Source organism: Salmo salar, chromosome ssa18 (genome assembly GCF_905237065.1).
Source record: "Salmo salar chromosome ssa18, Ssal_v3.1, whole genome shotgun sequence".
Classification (NCBI taxonomy): Eukaryota; Metazoa; Chordata; class Actinopteri; order Salmoniformes; family Salmonidae; genus Salmo; species Salmo salar.
The window spans coordinates 15,501,002-15,511,061 of record NC_059459.1 but is presented as its reverse complement, the minus strand read 5'-3'; the positions used below and the strand labels follow the sequence as shown (position 1 = coordinate 15,511,061).

Below are 10,060 nucleotides of genomic sequence, written 5' to 3'. Positions count from 1 at the left end.
CCGGTTACTCCCTTCTCCTTTTGTCGACCAAAGACCCTCCCCCACATATGGTTGGTCAGAATAGACTGACCAATAGTATCAGCTCGTTGTGAACTCCTACTTTTGCCGCTAAAACCGAACTCCTGTGAGATAATAAGGTGTCCCGGTACCGTTCAGTTCTTACTATTTGTCATTGTTAACTCTTTCAATTCGCGGGTAAATATCTTGGTAGCTTGCTAATGGTGTCTTATATTCTTGTATTTATTTCAAAATAACATATTCAAATGTATTAATTTAGCTATGCGCTAGCCAGAGTTTCCTAGAAAATTTCGCTAGCCCACTTCATTCCCATTGTTCGAACTGCTAACTAACGTTAGCTAGCTACAACTTGCGTTTGTTTTTTACAGCACCAACAATGTATTTATAGCTATATTGGTTAGGTAGTTGGTTAGCTAACTAACGTTAGTGGCCGTGCTAGGTGGCTAGCTAACTTTAGCCAACTTGCTACATGTGTTTGTCATCACTGACAGTCACTGGTGAGTGGCGAAAGGGTTTTGAAGATCCACGAACGTTAGAATGAATTAACGTTAGTTACGATCGGTTTCTAGCTAGAATTCATAATCATTTACTCTGCTATGTCCAGGTAAATGAGCAGGTATATGCAGATTACGATTAACTAGCTAGTCTAGTCGTTAACACTTTGCAAAGTTACATGAATGCTCCCTAACAAGTTAACGTTAACTAGGTAAAGTATTATTTTATTTTAATAAGTCTAGTTTAATTATAATGTTTTGTCAAATGGTCTCCCTGTCCATGAATATAGCAAGCAACTGTCCTGAATGTTAGTGGCATCTTCAGATTAAAAAATGGGGATCCAGGGGCTGTTGCAGTTCCTCAAAGATGCCTCGGAGCCCATCAGCGTGAGGAAGTACAAGGGACAGACGGTGGCCGTAGACACATATTGCTGGCTTCATAAAGGGGCATTTTCTTGTGCAGAGAAACTTGCCAAAGGGGAGCCAACTGACCAGTAAGCTGTTTTATAGCTATCTCAGTATGCATTAACTACCTAACCCTATTAATATAACTATTTAACCCTATGCATTTTCTTTCACATAGGTATGTGACATACTGCATGAAGTTTGTGGACATGCTGTTGTCTTTTGGTGTGAAGCCCATCTTGGTGTTTGATGGCTGCAATCTGCCTTCAAAACAGGAGGTGGACAAAGCTCGCAGAGAGTAAGTGTGTGTGTGGACCTTTTAATTTTCTTTAAAGCTAAGATGGTGATGAGTGAGTTAATGTTAGGCCTAGATGGTATTTGCTGTAATGTGTCTCCTTTTAATGAAAGAAAATCTTTCCATGTACTTGACTAGGTAGTTTCTTGAATAGAACGGAGTAAATATTTTTACCCAAAAAAGTAAGACCTGACGTCTGTCTTCCAGGCGTCGTCAGGCAAATCTGCAGAAAGGTAAGCAGCTCCTACGCGAGGGAAAGATTTCAGAGGCCAGAGACTGCTTTACTCGCTGTGTTACCGTCACCCCTTCCATGGCCCATGATGTCATCAAGGTAAATGTTTCCAATACTGCTAAAACTGTTAAGATTAAAAAATGCTTTCTAGTGATCAGTATTTTTAACTGAAACCTATGATGCATATCTTGAATGAAGTGCGTCTATTTGCTGGTTTTGTGCAGTGGTTTAATCTGTCTTAACCGGTTAAACTCGTCATCTGTTTTGTGATGCACTGCTTAATGTTTGATTGTAAATTGGTTGCTTAAAATTGTTTATTCAGCTGAAATAATGTTCTCTCTAGGCTGCAAGGACCAGAGGAGTGGACTGTGTGGTGGCCCCGTATGAAGCTGATGCCCAGCTGGCCTTCCTTAACAAGGCTGGCATTGCACAGGCTATCATCACTGAAGACTCTGACTTATTGGCGTTTGGCTGCAAAAAAGTACAGAATTAGGTCCTTTAAGATGCTGCTCTCTGTGGAATTTCTGTAATGCATTTGTCACAATCATCATCTGGCTTTAAAGTAACTGTCTGGTTTTTCCAGATTTCTATGTAATATATGGCCAATAATTAATTAAAATGAGTGAAATAAGTTTCCTTCCAAAAAAATTGTAATTAAGTATGTTACAAAGCAGCTTTTCTGTGTTAGAATGGTGTGGTCATTAATAACATTCATGCGAGTAGATCTCTGGTTGGCCATCTCATCCGCAGGAGATGGCAACCATTTTTAAAATGTCTGTTTGAGATATCATTTTGAGGTGTTTTTTTTCTCTTTTCAATTTATTATTTGGCAACATGCGCGTATAGGATGAGTGAGTCAACATTATTTGGGTATGGGTTAACAGAATATGAACTTTTAAATGTGAGATTTTAACTGGACAGTTACTTTAATGGAAACTTAGATTATGGTAATGACCATAATGGGTTCTGCTGGTCATCTCTCTCAGGTGATCCTAAAGATGGACAAACAGGGGAACGGTCTAGAGATTGACCAGAACCACCTGGGGCGGTGCCGCTCTCTGGGTGACGTCTTCACGGAAGAGAAGTTCCGCCACATGTGTATTCTCTCTGGCTGTGACTATCTGTCCTCACTCTATGGGATTGGCTTGGGCAAAGCCTGTAAACTGCTGAGGATGGCAAACAACCCTGACATCATTAAGGTAAGTTTGAATGGGAATTGGTAGTAGAACTAGCACATAGGTAGAAATTAAACTATAATGAAAATGGCCCCTCTAACTTGTTTATGTACTTTCAGGTGATAAGGAAGATGGGCCAGTACCTGAAGATGAATGTGGTTGTGCCAGACGAGTACGTTGACGGCTTTGTTAAGGCCAATAACACCTTCCTCTACCAGCTGGTGTTTGATCCCATCAAGAGGAAGGTGGTGCCTCTCAACCCCTATCCAGAGCACATGGACCCTGCCACCCTCAGCTACGCTGGCCGGTATCCTTTCACTCAGTGGCAGGCCTAACTCCTGCTCTATACATGTTGATTAGTAGCAAAATGGAAAATAAGACACTAGTGCTTTCCCATTTACTACCAGTACAATATGTTGTCCTTAATGTTTAATCCAGTAATTTAGGAGATTGCAAAGGTTTACAGGTGGCCCTGGGTAACCTGGATATAAACACCATGGAGAGGATTGATGACTTCAACCCAGATGCTACAAATGTCAAGGTACTGGCACTAGGTAGAATGATTAATATAAGTCATTTCTATACAAACACTACTCATTCATCATCACAAGTTGTACTGCTAGGTTGTTGTTTTGCTTGTGTCCTTAGTGTTGTATACATGGGGTACTTAGCTATTTGTAGTCAATCAGTACAATTGTATTAATATTTAACTTACAAATGTGTTTGTCGCTAGAGTGCTTAATCTAGCCTTACCCCAGATCTGTATGCTGTACATGTATGGCATGACAACCATAGAGGAGTTGGCTAAAGTGCACGTAATTTACACTAACGTATCTAAATCCTTCCTCCCTTTGTGTTTCTTAGCCAGTGAAACCACGCAGTCGTGGCTGGAATGACAGCCAGGTGACTCGGGCCTCCACACACCCTAGCATCTGGAGCAGAGGTTACATACCAGGCACCCTCTCTGCCTCCCAGCCTGTGGGCTCTCCACAGAGGCCTCCCTCAACTAGGGGGAAGGAGAGGGTCATCAGTGTGCAGGGGCTGAGGCTTCCTCACAAGAACACACAGGTTAAGAGACCCAGAGAAGGTGAGATTAGTCTGCTATCTCGTTGTTGCACTGTCATGTTTGAGAGGTGTTCTTTCTGTCACCGTAGGAAGGAAGATTATTTGATTAATCCAGTTCTGTTTAAATAGGTGTGAGAGGATTTGGGATTATTCAGGGGAAACACATTTTATTGCCATAACATCCCAGTTCATCTTGTGAAGTTTTATCAGTCATTCTATGGTAAAGCTTATACTTATATAACATTGGGTGGACCTTCAAAATGTAATGTTCAAATAGAACAGGAAAAATCTTCTTGGTCATTATACAAAAGTTTATCAATGTATTTGATTAATGTAAACCGCAACATTCTTTCCAAGTGGTGTTGATGAATATTTTTATTATAGACCCGACACAAACTTCTGATTTCCTTTATCTCCCAAAGACTCTGGTGTTTCAGACCAGGATGTGCTGCAGCAGTACTCTCCCTCCGGTCAGAAGCGGTCCAGAGGGGAGGAGGACCCTGGACCCACAGAGAGCCATCACATCTCCACATGCCCCCGGCCCAGTGCCACTGCTGCCGCTACCCATCCCAGACCACACAACCGCTTCGCCACCCTGCTACAGAGGAGAAACCAGGAAGGAGGTGGAGACGGGCAGGGAATGCAAAGCAGGTATGGTCTTATAATACACACTTTAAGTCATTGCAACAGCTATTTAATTATATAAGAAATCTTTCAAACTCGTCTTGTCTTTTACATTACTAAAAATGACCTACCTAAAACCACTGGTTCTTCCAATTGTTTTCTTGATCGCATTGTTTGGCCCACATTTGACCAGTTTTTGTTTTATTTTGAATGTTTTGTGATACTGACTAAATGGTTGATGTATTCCCCTATAGGTTCTTCTGTAGTGGCAGCAGCTCCAGTGAGGTGGCCAGCCAGAATCCGGAGTCTTTTGTCAAAGGGGAGGTGTCTCAGGATGAGGTCACAGAGGACCCCAGGGAGGACTATTGTATCGGAGGATATGCTGAGACAGAGGAAAATGACTCTGTTGACCCTCATAGCCCACCCCCCTCCCCTCTGTCTGCCAGTCAAGGGTTAGGGGTATTCCGCTGGTCAGGCAGCTCCTCAGAGAGATCCAGGACCCCGACACCCACATCCGGCCTCTCGGCACTGCAGCAGTTCCAGCGCAAGAAGGAAAGCTTCTCCTGGAGCCAGGAAGGCCAGAGGACTCGGAAGACCCCCGGAGCCCCATCCCCAATTCTGGGCAAAGAAGACAAGGATTCACCACCAAACTCTCCACCGTCTCAGGACAGTGCCTACTTCTCTCAGCATAACCACACTTCCTGCAATGTAGTGGAAGTGTCCCCACCCACTCGGCTGGAGGATGCCACCAGGCCTGTACGTCACCGTTTCCTCTGCTAATTAGTCATGCGTAGGCTTCATAACATTTGCATGTGCATCATTGCAAGCTAGTTGAGGGTGCATATGCATGGCTTTTTTTATGTTGTGGTTTGAATGAGTGGAGGCAGTGGCTTTATTAATTTACTGCCTGTTCTGTTTTCTAAGAAAATTTACTCCAGTAAGGATTCAGACTCTGTCAAAAGCCCCAGTTCCTCTCCAACAGCAGATGTAAAGAAATCCAGCACAATGAGACCGAAGGTAGCTTACTTTATGTGGGACCATTTTGTATCATGTTGGTTCAACAGAGATTTGGCAGCTAGAACACTTTTGGGATGAACATGCTATATATCCCCACAGTGAAGAATTTTCCTTCCCATCTCTCTCACCAGGTTGCAGGTCTCCCGCGGATGAAACCCGGTGACCAAGGGAAAGGGACAAAGATCCGACCCTCTGCCCCTGCCAGGGCCAGCGGCCTCCGTAAAAAGCCTGCAGGTCCTGGACAGAAACTCACCACCAACAATGAGAACAACCCTGGCCTCCAGGCCACCATCAGTGGCCTCTGGAAAAACTTTGGTTTTAAGAAGTAAGTGAGGGTAATCATAACCTGCGTAGTCCTCAACCCTGTAGCTGGATTACACCTTTCAATTGTCTTTGCTTTTGTATAAGATTATATGTGATGCCTAATACCAACCTTCAACAGTAGTTCCCATACTTGCATATTTCCCCCTTTTTTGAACACAACCAATTTATATTCAAAGGACCTGTCACAAACTTGTCTCAAATTTCTATACTGAACAAAAATATAAACTCAACATGCAACAATATCAAAGATTTTACTGAGACAGTTGTGAAGAGGGCACGACAAAGCCTATTCCCCCTCAGGAGACTGAAAAGATTTGGCATGGGTCCTCAGATCTTCAAAAGGTTCTACAGCTCCCAGTACATCACTGGCATCAAGCTTCCTGCCATCCATGACCTCTATAGCAGAAAAATGGTCAGACTCCAGCCACCCTAGTCATAGACTGTTCTCTCTGCTACCACACGGCAAGCGGTACCGGAGCACCAGGTGTAGGCCCAAAAGGCTTCTTAACAATTTCTACCCCCAAGCCTTAAGACTCCTGAACAGCTAATCAAAGAGCCCAATTTTACACTGCTGCTACTCTGTTTATTATCGATGCATAATCACTTTAATAACTCTACCTACGGGTACATATTACCTTGATTAACCAGTGCCCAGCACATTGATTCTGTACTACTACCCCCTGTATATAGCCTCGCTGTTGTTATTTTACTGCTGCTATTTAATTATTTGTTTCTTCTGGGTTTTTTAAAAACTTTTTTTCCTTTTTTTAAAATCATTGTTAAGGGCTTGTAAGTAAGCATTTCACTGTAAGGTCTACACCTGTTGTATTCGGCGCATGTGACAACCCTTAAAAAAATGGGCCTCAGGATCTCATCACGGTATTTCTGTGCATTGAAATTGCCATCGATAAAATGCAATGGTGTTAGTTGTCCGTAGCTTATGCCTGCCCACACCATAACCCCACTGCCACCATGGGGCACTCTGTTCACAATGTTGACATCAGCAAACTGCTCACCCACATTAAGCGATACACGTGGTCTGCGGTTGTGAGGCCGGTTGGACATACTGACAAATTCTCTAAAACGACAGAGGTGTCTTATGGAAGAGAAATTCACGTTTAATTCTCTGGCAACCGTTCTGGTGGACATTCCTGCAGTCAGCATGCCAATTGCACGCTCCCTCAACTTGAGACATCTTTGGCATTGTGTTGTGTGGCAAAACTGCTCATTTCTGTTGGCTATATAGAGTACTGAATATGTTTTGTTTCGGATTCCACTAGTCTTCACTTGAGTGAATGATTGCTACACTGAACAACAATTATAAATGCAATGTGTAACGTGTTGGTTTCATGAGCTGAAAAAAAGATTCCAGAAATTGTCTATATGCACAAAAATCTTATTTCTCTCAAATTTTGTGCACACATTTGTTTACATCCCTGTTAGTGAGCATTTCTCCTTTACCAAAATAATCCATCCACCTCAGGTGTGGCATATCAAGAAGCTAAAAAAAAACAGCATGATCTTTGCACAGGTGCACCTTGTGCTGGGGACAATAAAAAGCCACTCTAAAATGTGCAGAATTGTCACAGATGTCTCACGTTTTGGCGGGGGGGTGTGTGTAATTGGCATGCTGACTGCAGGAATGTCCACCAGAGCTGTTGACAGAGAATTTAATGTTAATTTCTCTACTATAAGCCACCTCTGTCGTTTTTTGAGAATTTGTCAGTATGTCCAACCGGCCTCACAACCGCAGACCACGTATATGGCGTCGTGTGGGCGAGCGGTTCGCTGATGTCAACCGAGTGCCCTGTGGTCGTGAGGGTATGGGCAGGCATAAGCTGCGAACACAATTGCATTTTATCGATGGCAATTTGCATATACAGACATACCGTGACGAGATCCTGAAGCCTGTTGTTGTGCCATTCATCAGCCACCATCTCATGTTTCAGCATGATAATGCACGGCCCCATGTCACAAGGATCTGTACACAAGTCCTGGAAGCTGACAATGTCTCGGTTCTTCCACGGCCTGCATTCTCACCAGACATGTCACCCATTGAGCATGTTTGGGATTCTTTGGATCGACGTGTACGAGTGGGACTACATTCCACAGGCCACAATCAACAGCCTGATCAACTCTGCGAAGATGTCACGATGCATGAGGCAAATGGTGGTCACCAGATACTGTCAAATCTTCTGGTCTACGCCCCTACTTTAAAAAACAAAATGTTTTTTTTTCAGTTATCTTTGAACAACTGATGGATATCTGTATTCCCAGTTGTGAAATCCATAGATTAGGGCCAAATGAATTTATTTCAATTGACATATTTACTTGAACTAACTCATATGAACTAACTCAGTAAACTCTTTGAAATTGTTGCATTTATATTTTTCAGTGTTGATCACAGCTTTTACAAGCTAGATTACAGCTTTACCAATTATATGATAACCATCTCTTTCTTGTGACCTACTTTTCATCGGAACTACGTTGATTGTGTTTTTCTGTGTTGCAGAGAAAATCCGAAGATCAACCCCTGTAAGAAAGGAGAGCCCATGTCACCAGTGAAGGACAACGTGCTAGCCCTCACACCTGAAACGGACAAGGATATTTACTTAATCTCCAGTGTTCAGAAAACCGTATGCCTCTGATGCCGCGTTTTATAAAACATTTTCACAGGCCGAACACCCTGTGAAAGCCTTCGCTTTACAACATACTGTGTATGTTAATACGTGGTGGATTTTTATGGACTAGATGTAATTGATTTCAGTTTAAATAAATGCAACTTTCTTAAAGGTTTAGGCTGTTATTAAAAATATATATATTATTTGTAGGTTGTTGAAGTAATCTTATTTCATAGCCGTAGTCTTACTTCATGGCCGAAAGTATGTGAACTCCTGCTCGGCGAACATCTCATTCTTAAATCATGGGCATTAATGTGGAATTGCCCCCTTTTTGCTGCTACAACAGCCTCCCCTCTCTGGGAAGGATTTCCACTAGATGTTGTAACATTGCTGTGGGGACTTGCTTCCATTCAGCCACAAGAGCATTAGTAAAGTTGGGCACTGATGTTGGGTGATTTGGCCTGGCTCGCAGTCGGTGTTCCAATTCATCCCAAGGTGTTCGATGGGGTTGATGTCAGGGCTCTGTTCAGGCCAGTGAAGTTCTTCCACACCAATCTCTACAAACCATTTCTGTGTGGACTTCGCTTTGTACATGGGGGCATTGTCATGCTGAAACAGGAAAGGGCCTTCCCCTATCTGTTGCCATAAAGTTGGATGCACAGAATAGTCTAGAATGTCGTGTGCTGTAGTGTTAAGATTTTCCTTCACTGGAAATAAGGGGCCTAACCCGAAATATGAAAAACAGTCCCAGACCATTATTCCTCCTCCACCAAACTTTACAGTTGTCACTATCTATTGGGGCAGGTAGCGTTCTCCTGGCATCTGCCAAACCAAGATTCGTCTGTTGGACTGCCAGATGGAGAAGCGCGATTTTGTAAAAAAAGAAAAAAAATGTTTAGCCCTTTTTCTCCCTAATTTTGTGGTATCCAATTGGTAGTTAGTCTTGTCCCATCGCTGCAACTCCCGTACGGACTTGAGAGGTGAAGGTCGAGAGCCGTGCGTCCTCCAAAACGCAACCCACACTAATTCTTGACACCACGCCCGCTTAACCCGGAAGCCAGATGCACCAATGTGTCGGAGGAAACACTATACCTGGCGACCGTGTCAGCGTGCATTGCGCCCGGCCCGCCACAGGAGTCGCTAGTGCGCAGTGGTACAGGAACATCCCTGCCGACCAAACCCTCCCCTAACCTGGGTCGCGGCCAGCTGCGACAGAGCCTGGACTCAAACCAGGATCTCTAGTGACACAGCTAGCACTGCGATGCAGTGCCTTAGACCACTGCGCCACTCTGGAGCCCGAGAATGCGTTTCCACCTTTTTCTGGAGTCTAATGGTGGTGAGCTTTACACCAGTCCTGCTGATGCTTGGCATTGTGCATGGTGATCTTAGTGTGTGTGCGGCTGCTTGGCCATGGAAACCCATTTCATGAAGCTCCCGACGAACCGTTATTGTGCTGACGTTGCTTCTAGTTGCAGTTTAAAACACGGTAGTGAGTGTTGCAACTGAGGACAGATGATTTTTACAAGCTTCAACGCTCAGCGGTCCCGTTCTGAGCTTTTGTGGCCTACCACTTCACGGCTGAGCCGTTGTTGATCTTCAATGTTTCCACTTCACAATAACATCCGTTACAGTTGACGGGGGCAGCTCTAGCAGGGCAGAAATTTGACGAACTGACTTGTTGGAAAGGCTTTTCAGTAAAGCCATTCTACTGCCAATGTTTCTCTATGGAGATTGCATGGCCGTGTGCTCGATTTTATACATCTATCAGTGACAGGTGTGGCTGAAATACC

At 43.7% G+C, this 10,060-nt stretch overlaps 1 protein-coding gene across 4 annotated transcripts; it reads left to right on the top strand.

Annotated features, from left to right (window-relative positions):
* The first annotated feature begins 48 nt into the window (after positions 1-48).
* On the top strand, positions 49-8,441 carry exo1 (exonuclease 1). 4 transcript variants are annotated; one of them, XM_014154489.2, is made up of 14 exons: positions 49-137; positions 803-1,006; positions 1,096-1,215; positions 1,420-1,543; positions 1,788-1,925; positions 2,431-2,643; positions 2,739-2,926; positions 3,058-3,160; positions 3,484-3,706; positions 4,107-4,335; positions 4,563-5,064; positions 5,233-5,325; positions 5,457-5,650; positions 8,162-8,441. In XM_014154489.2, the coding sequence occupies exons 2-14, from the start codon at positions 846-848 to the stop codon at positions 8,295-8,297; spliced, it is 2,424 nt and encodes an 807-aa protein (XP_014009964.1). In that variant the 5' UTR covers positions 49-137; positions 803-845; the 3' UTR covers positions 8,298-8,441. The 4 variants fall into 4 exon arrangements, with proteins under 4 accessions (XP_014009964.1, XP_014009963.1, XP_014009962.1 ...); XM_014154488.2 differs by having other exon boundaries at positions 83-195; positions 838-1,006; XM_014154487.2 differs by having other exon boundaries at positions 86-195.
* The last annotated feature ends 1,619 nt before the right edge of the window (positions 8,442-10,060 follow it).

What these genes read in the sequence shown, in the direction of transcription:
- exo1 (XM_014154489.2), top strand. Translation starts at nt 846, where the DNA reads ATGGGGATCCAGGGGCTGTTGCAGTTCCTCAAAGATGCCTCGGAGCCC. An exon ending in CAGATGCTACAAATGTCAAG is followed by an intron (nt 3,161 to 3,483) that starts GTACTGGCACTA and finishes TGTGTTTCTTAG; the next exon opens with CCAGTGAAACCACGCAGTCG. An exon ending in AAAAACTTTGGTTTTAAGAA is followed by an intron (nt 5,651 to 8,161) that starts GTAAGTGAGGGT and finishes TCTGTGTTGCAG; the next exon opens with AGAAAATCCGAAGATCAACC.